This window comes from Hippopotamus amphibius, chromosome 5 (genome assembly GCF_030028045.1).
Source record: "Hippopotamus amphibius kiboko isolate mHipAmp2 chromosome 5, mHipAmp2.hap2, whole genome shotgun sequence".
Taxonomy (NCBI): Eukaryota; Metazoa; Chordata; class Mammalia; order Artiodactyla; family Hippopotamidae; genus Hippopotamus; species Hippopotamus amphibius.
This window is the reverse complement of record NC_080190.1, coordinates 40128491-40153051: the sequence shown is the minus strand read 5'-3', so window position 1 is coordinate 40153051 and position 24561 is coordinate 40128491. Positions and strand designations below refer to the sequence as shown.

Sequence of the window (24561 nt, the reverse complement as noted above, 5' to 3'; positions counted from 1 at the left end):
TCATTTTATTTTAACACAGGGTACACTCCACAATGAAGACTTGGCAGTTATGGACTCTTAAGTGCTAAACATAACATCACAATATATTAAGTGATATATTAAGCAAAAACTGGAAGAAATTAAGAAAAATTGATAGCAATGCTAGTAGGAATCTTTTTAAATGTACTTTAAGATCAGGAAGTTACAGAATAGGAAGATATATAGATGGCTTGAATAATATGATAAAAGCCCATAAAATATATTTCTTTTTTTTGTCATTCACAAAACAGTTATCAATATTAATAATTTATTAAGCCAAGCATAAAAATCTTCACCCTGTCCCTTGGTTACAATTCAGTAGAACAAGAAATTTTGTTAAAAAGTTTAACCAAACTAAATCAACCATTTGAAAATTTAAAACCACTTACTTAAATAATTTTGGGTCATTGAAGACATAGAAATTCACCTTAGATATTATTAAGATAATAACAAATAGGAGAGGTAGGTTAATAAAGATGGAAATATGAATTTATTAGCAGACATTTGAACTAATAAATCCAAACATTGATTCTATAAAAATGCCAATAAAATCAATACATCTCTTTTAAAGCCAATCAAAGGAAAAGGAAAAGAGATGGAAAACAAATCAAATGTTAAGTTTGAGAAAGGAGATAAAACTACAGTGTGGAAGTGACATTAAAAATTATATTCAGGTCTATGCTAATGGATTTGAAAATTTCAATGGAAAATGGACAATTTTCAGTGAACATGTTATCATAAATGCTTCAAGATGAAGTACAAAATCTGAATAGACCATCCAAGAGTAAAGATGAGTGGGAGTCCTCAAGAAGTATCTGTTGTGAATTGCATTTCAGGTGGCTGCTATCAGACCTTGAAGCATCAAATAATTGTTATTTAAATTGGTCCAGGTGTTAGAAAGTATGTAAAACTTCCCAGATAACTGCTTACATAGCCCTTCTACGTCAGTCTGATAAAGATGACATTTTTAAAACCAGAAAGTATAACATGGGGGAAATTAGTTTGGCCAAAAGTAAAAGTACGTGGAAGGGAGTTGTGAGGGATGAGTGGAAAAAGGGGTTGGGCTATATTTTTATGTTGTTAAAGTATTATAGTGTTTGATGAATTTGTTCTTATTTGGGTAGGCACTGGTAAGCCATTTAACATTTTGAATTATTTGGTAACGTGATTAATCTTATATTTTTGCAAAATTAATCCAAAAGCAGCATACAAAATGAATTAAGAGAATAGATAAATAAAAGGCTGATAATCAGTTGGCTATTGTAAAATCGCAGGAGGTGACTGAACTAGAATGGCCACAGAAAACCAGAACTAGTATTTTGAGAAGCATTTCAAAGGCAAAATCTGGGTTTTGACTGAATCTCTTTGCTGTATACCTGAAACTAATACAACATTGTAAACCAACTATAGTCCAATATAAAATAAAAATTAAAAAAAAATCTGGATTTTGATATCTGAATAGATGTGTAGAAATCAAATATGAGTATCTAAATGAGCTTAACCTCTGGTTTGCCTTCCATTTTGCATGGAGTGTGTGTGTGTGTGTCTGCACACACAGACACACATGCATATGTGTTTGTATATGTATATATATGCCAGGTAGTTGATATGCCGACTGATATACCAATCTTTGCCTCTACTCAGCTGCCTGGACCTTTGCCACAGTGCTAGGGTTCCCTCACTTCTTTTTACTATAACCCTGTGCATATCACTGCTGTCTCTCAGATTTTGTTTCCTTCACTCTATGATGGTGATGGTATTAGAAGAGATTTTGGGTTCAGATGCTGAGGAAAATAGTGAGTTGAGTATAGTGACAGAAATAACAGAGGTTGGTCCATGCAAAAATTCTGGGATATGTTGTGTTTTAAGTGCTTCCGAGATTTCCAGCTAGAAATGTCCAGCCAAGTGTAGGAAATTCTGGACTGGGACTTGGGAATAAAATCAAATTGAGAGACACAGGTTTGGGAGTTAATGTATAAGATTGATAATTAAACCACTGGAGTAGATAGGATTGACGTAAAGGGATCAGTTTTTTGAGATATACCTGCATTTAGGGAGAAGAAGATAAGAGATAGCCAGTAAGAATAGGAGAAAACCTTTATTATTTTAAAAAATATTTTTATTTTTTAATTTTATTTAATTTTATTCTTTATTTTATTTATTTATTTTTTTGGCTGTGCTGCATGGCACGTGGGATCTTAGTTCCCCTACCAGGGATCAAACCCACAACCCCTACGTTGGAAGTGCAGAGTCTTAACCACTGGACTGCCAGGGAGGTCCCAGGAGGAAACCTTTAGCGAGTGTATCCTATGAAAGGAGCAGGGAGTTTTCAAAATGGCAGCCAAAAATGAGCCACAATGATAATAGGAAAACAGTAGGAAATGACCATTAATGACTTTTAAGAACTAATGACTATTAAGAAATCAGCCTCATAATAACAGATTTCCAAGAGTTAAGGAGTAGAGACTTCTCTTCAAGAGTTTATATAGAGTGGAAAGATGGTAGTTTGAGAGAGATACAAGATTTTGGGGAGAGTGTGGGTTTTTGGTCTTAGAATTGTTTGCTTGCTTTGGATAAAGGGTAAGCGTTACTTGAGCTTTTTATTAGGAGGAGACAGCTGGAGAGAATAAAAGCAGATACCAGAAAGGAGATAATTAATAGAACACTTGCAAAGATGGAACCAATATAAACACAAAGAGACGCTTTTGTAAAATATCAGGACTAAAAAGATTTTAAGACAAAGGAAAATAATTTTGAGGGTGCTTACATTGGGTGACCTCAGGGTTCCCAGTAAAATGGGAACTTGGTTATTTGAGGATGATGTTTGGGACAGGACAGAAAGAGAGGCGGGGTGAACAAAATGCTGAAATCATTGTAGTCAAGTGTTAATAAGTACATACCAGAAGAAAGAGTTATTGAATGATGCAGATTTGGAATAGGTGAGATGAGTAAAGGCAGTGGAGAAGTGGGCTGGAAGGAATACTGCGAGGGACACCGAATATCCTCTTGGTCTGTGAGTGTAAGGGAATTGAAGAAGCAATGGCTGCCTTTTGAGATGATGGCCAGGAATGTGATGCAGTCAACCTCCAGAATGCTAAGTTGAGCTAAAATTAGAATGTTTGAAAGTTTTACTTGAGGACAAAAGTTTAAGAATATAAGTAATTTTATTCACAATTAGAGTAGGAAAAGGAGAATAATTAGAGAGTAGAACTATATTTTGGGGATACAGTTATAGACCAGTTTAGCTTAAAAATTCTTGTTTCAAGAATAGAACTGATTTTTATTAGTCTTAATTTAAATGAAAAGTTTGAAAATGTAGTAATTTTTAATCTTCAGGAGCTTTAAAGGTCAGCCTTGAAGAACAGTAAAAAGTTCATTTCTTAGATTTTTAAAAAGATATATATATATATTTAAATTTAATTTCAATATTCAAGATGCTATAGGTAAAACATGCAATGAACCATTGTTTTCAGTGTATGCATTCAGAAAATATGATACTTGAAGTGTTATATACCACATTGTCAATTTAGTGTGAAAGTTTTGATCATTTTACTTCAAATCCTAGATTACAGTATGATTCATTGTATTGTTAATTAAATTTTAGTAAGTGTGCATCATGGCCATAAGAGGTGAGAATAGAGTGAGAATGACACATTAAGGGCAATTTGGGCCTTCCAAATTTTTCTTTCAAGGAAAACAAAACAAGAGTTTATTCATTACCAGATATCAAAATATAGTATAAAACTGTAAAGCTAGTTTGGTGGTGCTGAATTATTTTAGCTTTTGTTTGTCTGTGAAGCTTTTGATTTCTCCCCAACTTCTTAATTTCTTTTAATTTGGACACGTTGAATTTAAGGTTCTGGTAGGCTAACAGGTTGATAGGATTGCAAAGTTAAGATACAGAAGACTATGCATAATTTGATAGTAAAATAATAAATTTACAATTTTTAGCATTTTTCTTTGAATTGTGTCAATAATTTTTATTCATCTTGTATTTACACATTAATTATTCATCCACTGGTGACAACTAATAGATTCATAACATTCTTTCTGTACACATTTGCCTTTCTGTTAAGGATTACATGGGTATATAAACAATTGCATTACAGATACACTACTAGTCAGTTGCTGCTTGAGTAAAATTAAAGCTTTGAAAACCTTTTACTTCATGCAAACTTATACCAAGAATGGAGATAAAGAGAAAAAATACCATCTATCATTCCACTAAACCCCAGTAATAACTTGACAATTTGGTCGTCTTGTAGACTTCCATTGATTCAGTTTTTAAAATCTTTTATTAGGGACTTCCCTGGTGGTGCAGTGGTTATGAATCCACTTGCCAATGCAGGGGATATGGGTTGGATTCCTGGTCCAGGAAGATCCCACGTGCCACGGAGCAACTAAGCCCGTGTGCCACAACTACTGAGACTGCGCTCTAGAGCACGCGAGCCACAACTGTTGACCCTGCTTGCTACAACTACTGAAGCCTCTGGGCCTAGAGCCTGTGCTCTGCAACAAGAGAAGCCACTGCAATGAGAAGCCCGTGCACTGCAACAAAGAGTAGCCCTGCTTACTGCAACTAGAGAAAGCCCGTGCACAGCAACAAAGGCCCAACTCAGCCAATAAATAAATAAATGTATTTTTAGAAAACTTACTTAATTTTAATTTTTAGATTAGATTATAAATACACATGGTTCAAAAAAGATTCCCTCCCACTCATCCATCTTCTGCTATTTCCCGCAACCTACTTTGCAATTCTGTATTTTATCTTGACAAATATGAATAAGTTTTATGCTGAAGTGACATTAAATAATGTGGTATAAAAAATAATTTTAAGTTTAAACACTTTTTAAACTTTAATGATAATTTTTAACATTAGTTTTTGTAGCAGCTCTTCAAAGCAACACCACCTTACTGCTATTTCTTTAAGAAAATATGTAGAACTAAAAATCTGGCAATACCAAAATTATACCTTAAATATAGGAAGAAGTTCTAAAACTGCTGATTCGGATTTCTGTAACATTTTGTTGTTTTAGCATGGTTTTGTGAACCTACATTTAGTGTTTTATCCTCATGAGGGTCCTGTGAAGGTGGTATTATTGTCTGCATTTGCCTGAAGAAACAAAGTTTATGTTTTGACGTCAGCATTCAAATCCAGGTCTTCTGATTGTATGATTTTTGTACTATAGCCAAAATTTTTGAGCATTAGTCTTGATTTGAAGTGGCTTTTATCCATTATTTGTCATTTTATGTGTTTTTTAATTGTAATGAAGTAATGTTAACCAAGAACACTGAAACGGATACCTTGCCATTCAGCACACTTGTCTTTAAACTCACATAAATGTACTTTCTACTTTTCATTGGGTGAAGAAAAGTATTTATGTCCAGAGTTTTTAACACATTGGGAGATTTAGATGCCAATATAAATCTAAAAGAGAAATATTGCAAATTCTAAGTTAAATGCTTATATGTTTCTGAAGTCATATTGTGTTATAGGAAAAGAAACTTTAGATAAGTTCCCTAATACCTCATTTATTAAGCATGATTAGTGCATGCATTGCTGCATACAAATTTTTTTTTTCCAGAGATGTCAGGGTCCCCGTTTAAATACCACATTAGTTGTATACATTTTTATAATTTGTAATACTGTTCTAAAACATTATGTATTTCCCTGGTTACATACACAGAGATACATGTAGCTCAGGAACATCTCTAAGTACCTTTGTTATTAGACTGTTGCATACATTTGTGTCAACTGCATACTCTTGTTTTTGTTGGGTTCTAAAGCCAGCATCACTTCTTTGCTGCTGCTATTTCTGCCTCCTAAAGGCAGTATGCTTTTATCTAGCTTGCTGATTATGATATGCTTTTGCGTGGGAAAATAGGTATCTAAGTTTGTGAGGAATTCTGCGTTTGGTAAGAATCTATAAATCCTTATGGGGAACCCCACGTGTGGAAAGCACAGCTGTAGCGCAGAGGCCTGTATTTTGGATATGCAGTGGCCTTTGCTTGTTGGGTACATGGGTCAGAGATTGTTGTGACCATTGAATAGATGGGGGTGTTATGATGATTGTATTTTAAGGGAGAAAAGTTATTCTGATATTCCTTTGTGTTGATATTGCTTTAATTTACTCTATTACTCAGCTGGATTTAAATATTAAATCATTTAAGGTCAAATTTCTAATGTATATATGTTCTTCAGTGGATTCAACCAAGTTACCATAACGATTTAGTGAAATAACTATAATGAAACTTTTCTTTTGAATTTGACTTTTTTTTCTGTCCACCAGGGAGTAACTATTCCCAGTCAGAGGCGCTATGTGTATTATTATAGCTACCTGTTAAAGAATCATCTGGATTACAGACCAGTGGCACTGTTGTTTCACAAGATGATGTTTGAAACTATTCCAATGTTCAGTGGCGGAACTTGCAGTAAGTGCTCTAAATTCTCATCCTTTCATGTACTGGAACACTTTTCTTAACATATCTAGAAGTTTCTTAACATATCTAGAAGATAAAAGTCTAGAAAGAAATTTACCACAGTTAAAATTTGTGCAGGTTTGTATATTTCTGAAGTATCCAAACTAATTAATTAGCTCAGTCATTCAGCACATTGGGCTAAGGAAGCCAAGACCATTGGGTTTTAATGTCTTTGAAGCCAAATTATATTTATGAAAGAAATATTCTGTGCTGCAGCTTCCACATGCAGCCATATATTCTGACTAGATGACTAAAAAACCTGTCCCATCAGCAATTCAGCATGAGACGAGCAATGCAATTCATCACTTTACTGGTATTAGGGCAGGGACCAATTCCTTCATATCTTAGTAAGACTAGATGGTAATGATGATACGAACAATAAAAAGAAAAAGAAAACAGTGATAAGACATGGCAGCAAGCTGAAGTATATTGAGGGAATAGGGTTGATTCAGTGTGTGTTGAGTATTAGAGAAAACCTGGGTTTAGATCTGAGTTCCAGTGCTAGATTTGTCTATAATGTACTATGTAACTCTGGCACGTCATCTGCCTCTCTTTATCTTTGCTCATCAATAATATGAAGATATTTTGAAATCTGAAACTTCCTAGAAAAGTACTAAATAAAGATGATGTCAATGATGTCTGCCTCTAATTTCTCTCTCTCTTACCCTAACCTCTATAAGTCTACTTCAGTCACCCTGGTCCTGTTCTGCTTCTCTGCTATTCTTCGCCAGAGTTCTTAGCTGGACTGATAGGAACCTTAATACCTTGACCCAAAGCAGGTAGTTAAGGGAGAACACATGGAAGAAAGTATTATTCAGCCCTGTAAAAGACCAAACTGTTGCCACTTTTTTCTGTTACAGAGTTTTTTATATTAATTACTATCTTGGAAGTGATCAGTCATGTTTTCATGTTTAAGAACTATGTTTTGTTTATTTAGAATACAATTTTTTAGTTTCTAGGTAAGGTGCTACTGTATTATTTTTTCTAATACCTCTAATAATATTTCAGTGGTATTTTGCAATTTGTTGACGGTTTTAGTTTTTAGCTTAAAGTTTGCTTCTTGACAGTATTTATGTAATTGAAAAATTTTCTGACCCTAAATTAATTTATACCCAGAGAATTAATTTCTTGATACTGTTTATCTTTGTCGGATAGGTGTGATCACCTGCATTAGATTTTTCCTGTGGTCTTACAGCAAGTAACTTATCAGAAACCTCAGATCTATTAACATAGCATGGGAAGGCTTCTAAGAGACCTCACTGATGCTTTTGTCACCTCAGTACAATTTTAAAAACTGCTGAGTACAAGGTACTAGGCTGTCAGAGGTAATTGACACAGGAACTTAAATTTATAGTGGAGAAAGGAAAAGGAAGAAAAAAAACAAAACTCATGCTCTTCCTATAGTATTAGATATCAGTGGAAGAGCCAAACGGTAAGGTATAAAATACTAAAGAAGTAATAAGGAAGAGAGAACATTCAGTTCAATAATCTTATACTTTTTTTTTCACATTGGTCTCTCTAGCAAACATCTATCAGTTCTGCTCTGCAGTTCTGCTCTACATTTCCATGGTGTCTATGTGTGTGTATGTGTGTGTGTTGGGGGGGGTGTATGTTGGATCTCTTGGTATTACATTTAAATTTCTCAACTTACTACTGAAATCTTCTTAATCTTTGCAAATTTTCTAGTTCTCTAAGCACTACGATTTAATACTATGTAGTAAAGCTGTATATAAGTAATATATAACTAAATGGGAGGTTGTATGTGTAAATTATGAATGATATATTTGGAAAACTCAAGTTTGGGAGGGGTTGTCAAACAGTTTCATGAAGAAAGTTTGGCTCTTTATTGAACATTGGAGAAAAGCATACAGTTTAGATTGGCCTTAACACCACAGTATTACAGGCAGTAGGAAATAGCTTGTATTGAAGCACAACAGAAGGAAATGAGGTGGACACGAAATAGAGAGATGAAGAATAGAATAGGGATGGAATGTGTGGCCGACTGTTAGAGGGCTTCGAATGGGCATATCAGACTCACTTTGATACATACTGTGGTGTCAGTGATCACGCTGGAGGCTTAAGCTGTATTTAGGTAAGTTTTGCAGAAAGTAGTGATTGCAAGAGGGAAAAAACTGGTGGAAAGGAAAGCAGTTATGTGAATTACTTTAAGCCAGATGTACTTTGCTAGGACAATCAAATGAGATGTGATTAGTTTTTCTTTTGCCGTTTATATCTAAATATGTTGTCAGAGTTTTTATTCTGGTCAGGTGAATAATTCACAGAAAAAGGAAGACAGAAAAGGGAATCTAACTGAGACTTGGAGAAATGAATGTTGATATTTTTGTTTTAAACATGTTTTAAATCAGGTAAAGGTGAGCTGTGTACATGAAGATACTCAGTGGGTACAGAACTATACCCACTGAAAGTATAGATTTGAACTTAGGTGAGAAATATATCTGATAGTTTGAGAAGCATCAGGAAAGAGGCATAGTAGTTAAGCCTTTCATATAAATTTGGTGTGGGGCCAGAAGATGGGAAGGCTCAGAGGGAAACATGGTGAGGGCTGAGACAAATAGAATTTGTAACAGTTTGGGTTCAGGAGGAGGAAGAGGAATCAGTGACAAAACAAAACGTGAAAATAAAGTATCTTCTGTAAAGTTCAGGGGTTAACAACCTTTTTCTTATTTGATTATTGTCTTGATATTTCTAAATAAAGGAAAACTTACTATCTTCTGTATATCTAAAAGGGTTAAAAAGTTAATAAAAGATGATCAGTGTGATTTTTCTCTCATACTATATCAATATGCATATATCCAAGAAAATTTAATTCTAATTTTTGTTTACTACGAATCAATCTCGTCATTTCTTTTTTTTAGGACACAGTCGGTCATATCAAAGATATATCAGAATTGTGTCAAAAGAACCATACTAATTTTGGATTGCTGTTAAGTTTGGTCTTATCTATCTAAAATGTGAAATTCATATTGTAGAGAAAATTATTTTTAGTGACTTGAGGAAATATTTTCCACGTATTTTTATTAAAATTTTTTAGCTTAGTTTTTTGAGGAAATACCTAAGTAACACTAATTTCTAATTAGATTATCAATTGTATGTATAATTCTAAAATTCTTGAAGGTACACATTTTAAATGTAGGGTTTAATTGAAATCTGGCTTACACAGTTAATTTGCTTTTTAAAGTCATAAGATCAGGATTATCAGATTCTGAATTAGTGGAGTTTGAATTAATAAGATTACAAGACATTTCCGTACTGGTTGATTTTTTTTTCTTCCCATTTTATTTATTTATTTATTTATTTGAGGTACACCAAGTTCAATCATCTGTATTTATACACATATCCCCGTATTCCCTCCCTCCCTCGACTCCCCCCCACCCTCCCTGTCCCAGTCCTCTAAGGTATCATCCATCCTTGAGTTGAACTGCCTTCATACTGGTTGATTTTTATCACAGCTTTGAAATCATACCTTGATTATTTATTTGCTTCCTCAAGCTAGACTTCCCAGTGAAATTTTCAGTATCAAATGAAGTCTTTTAAAGTAGCTCATTGTACTTTGAATCTTAAGGAAGTGAAAATTATTGACAGATTTTTAGTGTTATGCTTCCCTTTTTTAGAGTTCCTTTTTCTCATGATAAATGTCTCACAAATCCATATTGGAATAATCCCTCATTCTTTTATCCAGCCTACTATTTATTATGTGATTGATGATACTGCTTTAGGTATTATAAAGATGAGCCAGTAGGTCTTTATTACACTGGAAAATTTATTTAGCCTGAAGAAACTTTTTGCCTTGTCCTCAGTTGTTGGTCACATTGATAAAAAGAAATGATACTTTTTTTTTTTTCATCTTTAAGGATGATGTCTTTTGGTGCTGAGAATTTTATGTCTATATATATATTTTTTTTTTCTCATGCACTTTATGCAAGCGTATGTTTTTATTTCTTGATTACCTTGGTATGTTTCAAAACTTCAAGACTCACTTCTTACCTCCTCAGGTTAATTACTTTTTCTAGTGAACTCTTTTTTTGGAACTTGGTGTACTACAAATGAATTATACTTTGTCAAATTATTTAGGTAATTTAAAGCTTTTAATGTCCTAGGATCTTAATATTCATGACTGTAAATTTTCATTAATGTCATTAGGTATAAATGTATTTATAAGTAGATTTTAAAAATAAAACACATAATCCTTGCTTGTTCACACTTAGCTACCTTTTAGTTGCATAGCTAATATAAGCATGATACATTTTGAGAGGTCACATTTTACCAGTTATTTTAAAACAGACATGGCCAAAGCCAAAATAGTCGTTAATGAAAATGGAGTGTGTTTTGAGGAAGGAGGATTGTGCTATAATTTATACTTGATGTCTGTTGCATTTCTTTGCAGACATTTCAAATCTCTTTCCTCTTGTTTCTTGTGGTGGTGGCTTTATATACCCTTAAAAATAAAATATGAGTTATAAGTAAAATGAATTATGGTTAATATTTTTATAAATATTGAAACTTGTGTTTATGGTATGTATTATAAGTGTTATAGATTATATTCTCTTTCTCCTTGTGAATGTGCAATGATTGGTATTTTGTGGGTTTTATTCCGTGGTAAAGACTTTAAAATACTGCAACAAATACCTGTTTTAAGAACTACTTTTTATGCAGTTCATTCTAATTCTTAAAATAACTTATATTAGATTTTAACATTGTAATGTTGAATTTTTGATGTTACCATATAGTGCTAGAAGTCCAGTCTTGGTACATGCTATTTATGAAATAGAATTGACTTTAATACCAGTAATAGAACCTATGTTGAACGTTCAAATTTGGGAAAATCTTGTATTGATTTTATTTTGCCCTCGTTTATTTCCACTGATTTGTTTTATTTATGTATTTACCTATCTGTCTACCTAGCTGTCTATTTATTATTTTCTATCCATTGATTTGTTTCAGAGCAGGGGTTAAAGATGCAGAATTACTACTTTGTGTATATTGCTAATATTAATCATCAAAATAGCATTTGACAGTTTGACAGTTAAAGGCATTTCCTGTGAAGTGATACTAATATGTATTTGACCACTCAGATCCTCAGTTTGTGGTCTGCCAGCTAAAGGTGAAGATATATTCCTCCAATTCAGGACCCACACGACGGGAAGACAAGTTCATGTACTTTGAGTTCCCTCAGCCGTTGCCTGTGTGTGGTGACATCAAAGTAGAGTTCTTCCACAAACAGAACAAGATGCTAAAAAAGGTTTGCACTTTACTTTTATTGGGAAAAATATCCAAAATAGCCATACCTTGAATAGTAACCTCAGATCTTTTACTTAATACATTTAGTTAGGCAGAAATCATTCTGTAAGGCGAGACTAAAATATGTATTTTATGACTGACATCTAATGAATCATGAATGGTTTTCTATTAGATCTGCACATGCTTTGCTAACTATGACATCAGTGAGCCATTATTAATGGTAAATACTCCTATTAGAAGGAAATGGCCTTATAGCGTTGTAATTTGAGATGAATTTTCCTTAACTTGGGTTATGCAAATAAATTTTATAAAAATATTAAAGATTGCATACATATCCCATTCAGTCAGTTATAGTCCTTTTAGAAGGGATGATTAACAAACTGAGAAATTAGCATGGGACCATGAGTTTGAAAAAAAAAAATTGGTCTATATATATAAATAAAATCTATTTTGTGGTCTTGTGTAATGACACAAACCACGTTTCCCCCATCTTGGTTAATGTTTCTTGAGACTGGGTCATTTTATATTTAGCTTCCTCAGATTTACTGAGTATTTCGATTTTTAGCTAGGAGAGAAATAAATATGAAGAGGAAGTAATAAAGAATGAAAAGGTGTGGTATTATTTAAATATGCAGGTTTAGAAAGTTAGTGAGGTTTTCATCTCACTGAGCTATATTTAGAGAATGCAGGGGCTCATTTTAAAACAAACTGTCTTGATTTAAACTATTAAGTGTGAACATTTAAGGTGAGCCTAAGATGCAAAATTTTTAGGTAGTAATGAACAAAAATATTAGCTGTGTATATTGTTATTGCCTCCTTAAACAGACCAAATAGTGTATTGCTAATCTTTAGACTGTCTCCGTAATAGGACTGATTTCATTTTCCTAAATTTTAGCTTTCTTGTTTTTTTTTGGGGAGAGAGAAAATAAGAGGGAGCTTTACTTACTCCAAAAATTTTAACCTCTATTTTGATTTATCAGAAGAAATATAATTTCCTTTATCCAGAATCCTAGTAGCTGGAAGTGTAACTGATTTTTTTCACCAGAAATCCATTTCCTACGTATTCTGTATAAATAAAAGTTATCTCAGTAACTTTGAAAATATATTTTCCAATAATCCAAGAAGTGTTAACAAATGTTTTAAAATTAAGGTAAGTAATTTTTTTTTCTTCTATTCATTGTAAGACTGGTACACATAAGATTTTATATTTTGCTTTTAAAAAATAGGCACCTGTATCACTGTTTCCCTGTACTTTTAGGAGTGTGCTCATTCTTATTCTTCTAGTTCTTATCACCTGAACATTACATTAACACATGTAAAACTGAAGATTAAGTTAAATATTTATAAGAATTTGTGTCTTGAATTGCTTTACATTTATTTCCATTTTATGTGGTTTTCCTTGCCTGTTATAAATGTTCTGATTTAAGCAGTTTTTCTATAATCAATACATTAGCAGAATCCACATTTTTTGAAACTTAAATTTTACTAGCTTATTTTCTTCTGACTCTAAGTAAAATATGTGTGTAGTTATTACTGAACTCAGTAACTTTGCTAAAATAATTGAAAATTAATAAAATATTCTTAAGAGACTTATACCACATATAAAATTGCTGTGGTAGGTACTGTTAAAAGATACAAAGACATTTAAGACATAAGTTACTTAAGGGTCTTACCATCTTCCTGGGAAAATAAACTTGAAGATAAAGTAAAAGATTTAAATGGCACTTTAAGGCACCAGATGAGATGTCTAGAGGTTGTACATCATTAATTGGCAACTGAAGCGTACAGGCCAATTCCACTAATTAAGAGAACATTTTCTGTATTTGTCAAGAAAGGTTTGAAGTAATGAACTTATGATGTGGTTTTTGGTTTACAAGACCTCATTATTAGTTAATAAGTGATTTTTTTTTAAATAGGCATTTTATAACAACAAAAAGCTGAAGTTCTTACCCCCTCCCAACCCTGTATTATATTATGAAATTTTTCACGCATACATTGTCATTCAAGAAACTGGAGCCAGTTAATGTTTGTATAGCTACAGAAGTAAAAATGTATCTACCCTGCTTCATTGGGAAGTTATGCCGACATTTCAAGAACTTTTGTTAAAGTAAATTTTGTAATAGCTTATTGAAACAACATTAAATCCATTTCTGAATTTTTATACATATAAACTCAACACTTATAAAGCTAATATTAGACTAGAAAAGGAGATATTTTACTTAAGGTATTAAAATAAGTTTATTTTACAGCGTATGGAATTACATTTTTGGTCTAGATTTGAATTAAAGGAAAAAATCCTATGTGAAATAGATGCAACAGATAACCCACAGGTTGCCCAGTATTAATCTTTGTGTTTACCTTTATTCAGAATATTAAATGACACATGGTATAATTTGTTCACTTCTTAGGGCAAATGTTGAATATAAATAACATTGTCTTTTTAAAAAAAAATTTAAATATGTCTGTTTTCTTTTTTTTAGGACAAAATGTTTCACTTTTGGGTAAATACATTCTTCATACCAGGACCAGAGGAAACCTCAGAAAAAGTAGAAAATGGAAGTCTATGTGATCAAGAAATTGATAGTATTTGCAGTATAGAGCGTGCAGATAATGACAAGGAATATCTAGTACTCACTTTAACAAAAAATGATCTCGACAAAGCAAATAAAGACAAGGCCAACCGATACTTTTCTCCAAATTTTAAGGTCGGTTAAAAACATTTTGAGGAGTTGGAGAGGGGTTCTGTGTGTGTGTGTGTGTGTGTGTGTGTGTGTTTTATTCTAGGTGCATAGCTGGTGAAAGACTTGCTTGACTACTTTCTTAAATTAAGTATATTCATAAGCATTGTTTATGTAGCAGTAACCTGAAAGTTGCTAATGAAATTTAGGATGCACAGAGAGTCACAAGGCTACCGTTTCCTTACCCTGTTCTTTGTTATTTGGTGAAATCTGGGGCATAGGTTGGGGCGGGGATTTAAGTAAGTTGGATATGAAAGTAGGAATAGGTGAAGAGAGAAGTGGAAAGGAACTCAGCACTTTGGGAATGATTTATATGGAACGTTCTCACTGCTTCTACTCTTGTCCCCCTCCAGTTTATTCTCAGCTCTCTACTTAGAGTGATCTTAAAAATGACTTGATTGTGTCACTCCTGTTTATACTTTTTAAAGACCTTGTGGGTTTTTGATGTGACCTGCAGGGACCTGTATAATTTAGCACAGGACTACCATCTACGTCTACTCTAGCCACATTCTCTCCCTGTGATTCACTCAGACCTGATCTCTTCTCAGTTCTTTGAAATGCTAAGCTCTTCTGCCTGAGGTCTTTCCATTCTTTTCCTTTTCTCCGTACCTCTCCACCCTCGGCCTTTTCTGCCCTTCTCGTGGCTGTCCTTCTCACATTCTAACCTTAGCTCCAATCTCATGTGCTCTGAAAGGCCTTCTCTGATCATCCTCCCCTCTTCTTCCCTTTTTAAAAACTCTGCTTACTTCCTTTTATTATGGAATTATTTGGTTCATTTTACTTTTATCTAAATGTGATATATATAATTCTATTCATATTTTCCTCTTTTTTTTAGATTGGGATATAGTTGTTTTATAATGTTGTGTTAGTTTTTACTGTACAGCGAAGTGAAGCAGAGTTCCCTGTGCTATACAGCAGGTTCTCATTAGTTATCTATTTTATGCATATTAGCTTATATATGTCAGTCCCAATCTCCCAATTCATTCCCCCACCACCTTCCCCACTTGTTGTCCATACGTTTGTTCTCTACATCTGTGCCTGTATTTCTGCCTTGCAAATTGGTTCATCTGTACCATTTTTCTAGAATCCACATATATGCATTAATATATGATATTTGTTTTTCTCTTTCTGACTTACTTCACTCTGTATGACAGTCTCTAGGTCCATCCACATCTCTACATCTATTTATATTTCTAGGTAAGAATTCTCCAGATTAAAAATCTGACTTGTAAACATACCCAAATGGTGGTTTGCCATTGTTTTCTTCTCCTTTCCTATTTCTTATTCTACTTGATTTTTCTCTCTTCCTTTCATTATACCCTCCTCCTTTCTCTTTTTAAATTCTTTCTTCATTCCATTTTTATAACATGTAGCAAACCGAATCATAGCTTATAAGAATATTGCTAGTAATAATAAAAACAAAGGGGAAGGCTACCTGCTTTAAGTGAAAATGGATCTAATAATAAGTGCCTTTAGATCTTAACATTTAAAGTGTTTAGTAGTATCTTTTAGAATTCATAGGTTTCCATTTACTTTCTTTTCTCTGACTATATTTTCCTCAACTATTAGCTTTTAAAATGTGACTTCCTCCAATATTATTGTTTTCTGTTTTAATATTACAAGATGCAATTACAAATAAAGACTATTTCAATTACCAGTAAACATATAATATCATATAATGGTAAGTGCTATGCAAAAGTAAAGCAGAGATAGGATAGAGAATGACCTTGGTGTGTTTTTCAGTGGGGTGGTTAGAGAAGGCCTCTCCAAGCAAGTGGCATTAAATTAGAGGCCTAAATGAAATGAGTAAGCTATATATAAATAATCTGGGAAAAGAGGGAAGAGCAGGTGCAGAAGCCCTGAGATAGGACTGACCAATGCACATCAGTCCAAGTGTGAAGACATTGAGTGTTTTCTGCACAGGAAAGATGTAACCTGAATTTTGTCTTTACAAGTTTACTCTGTCCTCTGTTTTATTTATTTAATATTTTAATACCTCTGCCAGTGTATTTCTTTCTTTTTTTTTAAATAAGTTTATTTTATTGGCTGTGCTGAATCTTTTTTGCTGTGTGCGGGCGTTCTTTTAGTTGCGGTGAGTGGGGGCTGCTCTTCGTTGTGATGCGCAGGTCCTCATCGCTATGGCTTCTCTTATTGCAGAGCATGGGCTCTAGGTGCATGGGCTTCAGTAGTTGCAGCACATGGGCTCAATAGTTGTGGCTCACAGGCTCTAAAGCACAGGCTCAATAGTTGTGGCGCACGGGCTTAGTTGCTCCGTGGCATGTGGGATCTTCCTGGAGCAGGGATCGAACCTGAGTCCCCTGCATTGGCACGCAGATTCTTAACCACTGTGCCACCTAGGAAGCCCTGTCCCCTGTTTTAAATATAGACTAGAGAGGGGCAAGAATGAAAGCTGGGAGACTAGTCTAAGGTAGAACTAAATGGGTTTACTGATGGAGTGGATTTTGGATGTCAGAGAAGGAGAAGAATCGATAATGACTCTTGGATCATGGGGGAAGGACTATAGATATAATAGAATGATCAAAGGATTTGAAGTCAGATCTAATTTAAACCCCACATCCACTACCTACTGGATATGTGGTAGTAGTACTCCCTTTGGGTGAAGTTTTTAGGGCGAATGGAATCTTAACCATCATTGTTAATCAATATTTACATTGTATAGTATTTGTATTTAGTATTGTTTGTATCAGAAAATGCATTGAATTTAAGATAAGTAGCAAGTGAAACATTCTTTTGAAACTCAATTCTTTGTGACTTGAGTTTTGTGATTGAAAATATATTATGTGGACTATTGAACTCAGTACACTTCTTTTGTAGAATTAGTTAATGCTTGTAACTTATACTTATTAAAAAATGTAGTATATTAACATCCCAGTCTCTTTTCAGTGTATACCAAGAAAGAAAATGTAAGAAGAGGGTCATTTAAAGGACCCTTTAAAGAGCATATGTTAAAAAAGAATCTGCTAAAAATATGTAACTTGAAGTAATTTAAGATTTATGAATTTTCCATTTATACTTTCTCTTCTTCTCTAGGTGAAGCTGTACTTCACAAAAACAGTAGAGGAGCCATCAAATCCAGAGGCTAGCAGTTCAACTTCTGTAACACCAGATGTTAGTGACAATGAACCTGATCATTATAGATATTCTGACACCACTGACTCTGATCCAGAGAATGAACCTTTTGATGAAGATCAGCATACACAAATTACAAAAGTCTGATTTTTTTTTTATCAAGAGGGATAAAACACCATGAAAACAAACTTGAATAAACTGAAAATGGACCTTTTTTTTTAATGGCAATAGGACATTGTGTCAGATTACCAGTTATAGGAACAATTCTCTTTTCCTGACCAATCTTGTTTTACCCTATACATCCACAGGGTTTTGACACTTGTTGTCCAGTTGAAAAAAGGTTGTGTAGCTGTGTCATGTATATACCTTTTTGTGTCAAAAGGACATTTAAAATTCAATTAGGATAATAAAGATGGCACTTTCCCATTTTATTCCAGTTTTATAAAAAGCAGAGACAGACTGATGTGTATACGTAGGAATTTCTCATTTTGTGTTCTGTCACCAACTGAAGTGGCTAAAGAGCTTTGTGATATACAGGTTCACATCCTACCCCTTTGCACTTGTGGCAACAGATAAGTTTGCAGTTGGCTAAGAGGAATTTCTAAAGGGTTTTGCTACATTCTAATGCATGTATTTGGGTTAGGGGAATGGAGGGAATGCTCAGAAAGGAATGTTTTATGCTGGACCCTGGACCATATACCATCTCCAGCTATTTACACGCACCTTTCTTTAGCATGCTACAGTTATTAATCTGGACATTTGAGGAATTGGCCGCTGTCACTGCTTGTTATTTGTGCATTTTATTTTTTTAAGCATATTGGTGCTAGAAAAGGCAGCTAGAGGGAGTGAATCTGTATTGGGGTACAGGAATGAACCTTCCACAACATCTTAAGAATCCACAAATGAAGGGATATAAAAATAATGTGGTCATAGATAAGAAACACAGCAACAATGACTTAACCATATAAATGTGGAGGCTATCAACAAAGAATGGGCTTGAAACATTATAAAAATTGACAATGATTTATTAAATATATTTTCTCAATTGTAATGACTGCTCCATCTCCTGTGTAATCAAGGCCAGTGCTAAAAGTCAGATGCTATTAGTACCTACGTCAGTCAACATCTTACACTTATTTTATTAGTTTTCAATCATATACCTGCTGTGGATGCTTCATGTGCTGCCTACAGGCTTCTTTTTTCTCATTAAATATAAAATATTTTGTAATGCTGCACAGGAAATTTCAATTTGAGATTCTACAGTAAGTGGTTTTTTTTTTTTCTTTAAAGATTTATGATGCACTTATTCAATCCAATAGATATCAGCCGTTCCACCCTTTTGACCTTACACATTCTATTACAATGAGTTTTGCAGTTTTGCACATTTTTTAAATGTCATTAACTGTTAGGGAATTTTACTTGAATACTGAATACATATAATGTTTATATTTAAAAGGACATTTTGTGTTAAAAAGGAAATTAGAGTTGCAGTAAATTTTCGACACTGCACAAATAATAAGTCATTTACTTTTTCAGTAGAAAATTTTCCCACATAATGCTTTTATCAACTTGCTATTGAAAAAATAGATTTTTTTAAATGTGCAGTGTTGAATCATTTCTTCATAGTGCTAGAGTTAGGACTTAGGGCTTCAATTTCACTTCTTAAATATCATATATTCGATATGCCCAGACTGCATATGATTTTAAGCAGAGTACAACTACTATTGTAAAGTTAATGTGAAGATATGATTAAAAAGAATTTTTTTCCCAGAAATTTGGTATCTTTCAAATTATAGCTTGACCTTGAAACATTTGACTATCCAGCCAATTTATTTCTTAATGGTGTAAAATCTCATTTTCAATAACTTATTGGTGCTGAAATTGTTCACTAGCTGTGGTCTGACCTAGTTAATTTGCAAATACAGATTGCATAGGACCTACTAGAGCAGCATTTGTGGAGTTTGATGGTAAATGCATTAGGCAGAACTTCATCTAAAATATTCTTAGTAAATAATCATGACATGTTTTCCATACCTCATCAGTTTCATTCAACAAATAAAATTTTAAAATTTTTAACAAAGCTGTTAGGATTTACACATTTAAACATTGATGTATAGAGAATTGTTTGACTGCTCATAAGTTAAATTGGTAAAGTTAGAGACACCAGTTCCTAAGATCTCATCATTGAATTTTTTATGTCACCTTGTCTTTCATAAAAGCTGAAAACTGTTGACTAAAAGTGAAAATCAACTATTCATGTTTTGAAGATAGTTGTTAATACTGTTATTTGTTACAGTTTTGGGCACAGTATATTAAAGCATAACTTGTATTGTTCCAATATGTAACATGGTGGGCCAGGTCATAAATAATGACATTATAATGGGCTTTTGCACTGTTATTATTTTTCCTTTGGAATGTGAAGGTCTGAATGAGGGTTTTGATTTTGAATGTTTCAGTGTTTTTGAGAAGCCTTGCTTACATTTTATGGTGTAGTCATTGGAAATGGAAAAATGGCATTATATATATATTATATATATATAAATATATATTATACATACTACTCTCCTTTATTTCAGTTACCATGCCCATAGAATTTGACAAGAATTGCTATGACTGAAAGGTTTTTGAGTCCTAATTAAAATTTTATTTATGACAGTATTCATGATTAGCCTGAAATGCATTCTGTAGGTAATCTCTTTAAGTTTCTGGAATGTTTTCTTAGACTTTTTGGATGTGCAGCCGCTTACATGTCTGAAGTTACTTGACGGCATCACTTTTAAGAAAGCTTACAATTGGGCCCTGTACCATCCCAAGTCCTCTGTAGCTCCTCTTGAACATTTTTTGCCATAATTATTAAAGGGTAGTTGAATAAATAGCATCACCATTCTTTGCTGTGGCACAGGTTATAAACTTAAGTGGAGTTTACCGGCAGCATCAAATGTTTCAGCTTTAAAAAATAAAAGTAGGGTACAAGTTACTGTTTAGTTCTAGAAAATTTGTGCAATATGTTCATAACGATGGCTGTGGTTGCCACAAAGTGCCTCGTTTACCTTTAAATACTGTTAATGTGTCATGCATGCAGATGGAAGGGGTGGAACTGTGCACTAAAGTGGGGGCTTTAACTGCAGTGTTTGGCAGAGTTGCCTTCTACCCTGCCAGTTCAAAAGTTCAATCTGTTTTCATATAGAATATATATACTAAAAAATTTCAGTCTGTTAAACAGCCTTACTCTGATTCAGCCTCTTCAGATACTCTTGTGCTGTGCAGCAGTGGCTCTGTGTGTAAATGCTATGCACTGAGGATACACAAAAAAATACGATGTGTACAGGATAATGCCTCATACCAATCAGATGTCCATTTGTTATTGTGTTTGTTAACAACCCTTTATCTCTTAGTGTTATAAACTCCACTTAAAACTGATTAAAGTCTCATTCTTGTCATTGTGTGGGTGTTTTATTAAATGAGAATATTTATAATTTAAATTGCTTAGATTCATTGACATTTTAAATGATGGGCAGCCAAATGTGATTAATACGTTTTTTGTGAGTTTTTTTTTTTTCTGCTGTCCTTCAAAGCCTATAGTTATGTAAAAACATGGGCCCTTGTCAGTTTGTGAGTAGAGTATCATTCTGCTCATGTTTGAGAGAGGCGTTTAGCTTTTTTAGGGTCTTAGTTAACACTTATTATAATAAGCACATTAAATAATATGCTAATCTTAAAAAAGTTCACAATTCTTGAAAAACTGTCCATATATATTTTTTTTTACTAAGATGTCTGAAGATAATTCCCCAGAATGGATTTGATATCTCAGATTTCAGTTTTGTGGCTTTTCCATTCTTTATGATTCTCTTGTATGTCATCAACATATGGGAAGCTTCATCTACTCATTGTGACTTGTGCCATTTAAAAATTGATATTCCAGAATAGTCTAAAGGACTTTGTGTTCTTGAACTTAATCTTGTTATTCCTAATATTCTTAAAAGCTTGAAGACTAAGCAAGGCATATCCTTCCAACAAAGCATAGTAAGGTAATAAGTGAAAGTGTAGATTGTACAAATGCTTTGAAAATAAAGCAGATCATGTATGTAACGGTAGAATTTAATGTTGTTTCAAGTTTACATTTTCTCTGTGTGACTTTTTTAAAGTAAATGTGAATGATATGTAAAGAAGTATGAAAAGTGTGTGTGTGTACACACATTGTATTTTTTCTTTTTAGGTATCATAAGTATGGTTGAAAACTATACTGAGTCTAAAATTATTCTGATTTATAAGATGATCTTGATGATGTCAGAAAAACAGGAATTTACTGGCAATTTTGTTTTTATTGCATGTTCTCACTACCCTTAATTTGAGCTGATGCCATCACCATTTCCATTGAGAATATAAAAATCACCAGTGTTTAACATGCAGGCTTCCAAAAAATCAAGACCCTTAAATCTAGTTAATTTGCTGCTAATGTGAGACTTTTTTGTTCTTTTATTCTTGCCAGATAATTAGCCACAGATCTAAAACTTAGTCTTAAATGGATTAAGTGTAAGTTTTGATTAGCAGTGCTGTTACTAGTGCAGAGAGAAATGTTTGTGAATGGAAATAATAATATAAATATTCAGTCCAAACTGGTATAAGTACCTAAAAAACTAGCAAAAAAGATAATAGAGAAAAACACTTAAAAACTTTTAGAGATGAGATGTTAGAGACCTATTTTCCTATAGAAATATGTATCTGTAGGAAGCCTAATGATTATCAGTGTTTAATTTTAGAGCAAATCTTTTATCACTGTGATCTTGCTATTTTTCCGTTTTTTAAGAGATCTTCCTTCTTACAAGTATATCAGAATATATGTAGCCACTCTGGCAAATTCACGTGTCGGTAGCTTTAAAAGTTTGTGATGTGAAATCAGTAAAGGACAATAGTTTCATTGATGGTAATATCCTTTGGTTTTTAAGTTAGCTATTTTGAGAATAGTTTCCCATAACAACAACAAAATCTTCAGTCATAATCCCACCACCTGGAAACAGCCATTATTAATACTTTAGTGACTATACAATCAGTTTTTCCGTGTATTCGTGTATATATTTTCTTCAAGAAATGAAATTTGTACTGTGCATACTCTCAAAGCCTTTAGCTTAGTATTTCCGTCATGGATTTGTAGAATGTCCACATCAGAAAATGGACAGTGATTGGATTCTTACGCTGCAGATGCAGGTTATGTGCTGTTATTGAGAGCCATTTCCAATTCAGTGGGTCAGTCATCAACATTTAAGTATTGTTGGCATCAGAATGATACATGTCTAAGTAAATAAAACAGTTACATTTATTTAGCATAGACAAGCTTAACGTAGGTATTTCTCTTCAAAAACCATTTCAAATATTTGCATTTTGGAATTATATGTTAAACAGAATGTGTGAAACACTGTATTAGTAGTTAATTTCATCATCACCTTTCTATTTCCCTTATAGGTTGGAAAAGAAGGATGAGCTTTTCACTTTTTATAATTCCCAAACAATTGCTCAATTTAGAGTGAATTAGTTTAGCACCTGCAAAAAAGAAAAAAAACTGCTGGGTTATCACTTAGCTGTCTTTACATCTTATTTGTGTGCTCATGAGACTTCCATCACATCAAAAACTATTTCATGAATGGTTCACCTTTAGCTCTGGAACTTAACCATGTGTAGTATAATGGTGGGCTTAGAACATACAACTCTTTTTAACAGTTACTTGAGAATTTGGTGGAAAAAAGTTTAGCTGGAGGACAGTACATATAAACCAATGTATTGATATTTTATGAGCATTTTTACATATATGAGCAAAGTCAATTACCATCTTTGAGCATTACCACAATTGAAAATAAAGCTGCATATTTTTAAATGAAGTGTTTATCAAGGATTTATATTTTTCATTTTTTTAATTATAAGTAATTTATATCTCCTTTGTTGCATGTGGATTCTCATCTATTCTGAAAATGGTTAGAGATTTTGTTTGTGCTGGAATGGAGCAAGGCTTGTAGTAATGGCTCTAGTATTTCAGTTTGTCAAATCTGTTTACTGTAGTGAAATTCTTAAAATGTTTAGATGTGGATTTCTGTAGCTTATCATTTATTGGCTTTTATTTATGTACACTTTTAGGATTTTCTGCCTACTCTATGCGGTTGTCTAAATGATATCCCACGTTTACAAATGCTCTTTCAATTTCTGTTTTCTTTTTCCATTATAATGCCCTAATGGGCAGTTTTTAAATGTGTGTGTGTGTGTGTGTGTGTGTAAGGGAAGTCTGGGTGGATGGATGAATTAGATGTTTGAGAGTGCTAGATTCCAATTTTAGAGATTAGTTTGATTCAGGCAAACAGTCCTCACTGGAATTTTACAGTTCATCATAATGAAAATAATATTAACCCTAGATGACCTTTGACATACAGTAATGAATCTTGGATATTCATGAATTTGTTCATAGCATCTTGATGCGGGCATTATTGAGTTATTTTCTAAGTTGTGCATTTATCCAACGTTGGAATATTGGAAATGTTTATATCAAATTCCATTTGGCTATTGATGGACGTAAAAACACATGCTTTCTTATGGAGAGTATTTTTTCTTTAAAAAATTAAAAAGGTTAATTATTTTTAATATCTGGTTTAAACTTTTTATTCAACAAGTATTTATCAAGTCCTGTTATATATAACAGATGTTTGCAATACATTAGAGATCAAAAGGACACCCTCTCTTGCCCTTGAGGAATTTCCACTATAGTAGAGGAAATAGACTTTATTAAAATAGTTGTGATATGTGATACTGTGATGATTACCAAACATTCCATATGCTCCTCTAAATTTCTACCCCCTTGAGGTTAGGTGGGGCCATTGTAACTAGTTTATTACAACAAAATAGCAGTGAAAGTGATGTGACACTTCCAAGGAAAGGCATTGAAAATAAAATCACTTGTACAATCCTTAGGTTTCTCTCTGCTGCAGTGACCGAG

The 24561-nt window shown here is 33.3% G+C and overlaps 1 protein-coding gene across 3 annotated transcripts in view; it reads left to right on the top strand.

Annotated features, from left to right (window-relative positions):
• PTEN (phosphatase and tensin homolog) overlaps positions 1 to 21025 on the top strand; it is a 96696-nt gene extending 75671 nt beyond the window's left edge. For all 3 annotated transcript variants that reach the window (XM_057737471.1, XM_057737469.1, XM_057737470.1), the window contains 4 exons: positions 6309 to 6450; positions 11592 to 11758; positions 14238 to 14462; positions 17547 to 21025. In XM_057737471.1, coding sequence (XP_057593454.1) covers positions 6309 to 6450; positions 11592 to 11758; positions 14238 to 14462; positions 17547 to 17732 — 720 coding nt within the window. In that variant the 3' untranslated portion in view covers positions 17733 to 21025. The remainder of the gene's footprint in view (positions 1 to 6308; positions 6451 to 11591; positions 11759 to 14237; positions 14463 to 17546) is intronic.
• Positions 21026 to 24561: the final 3536 nt, after the last annotated feature.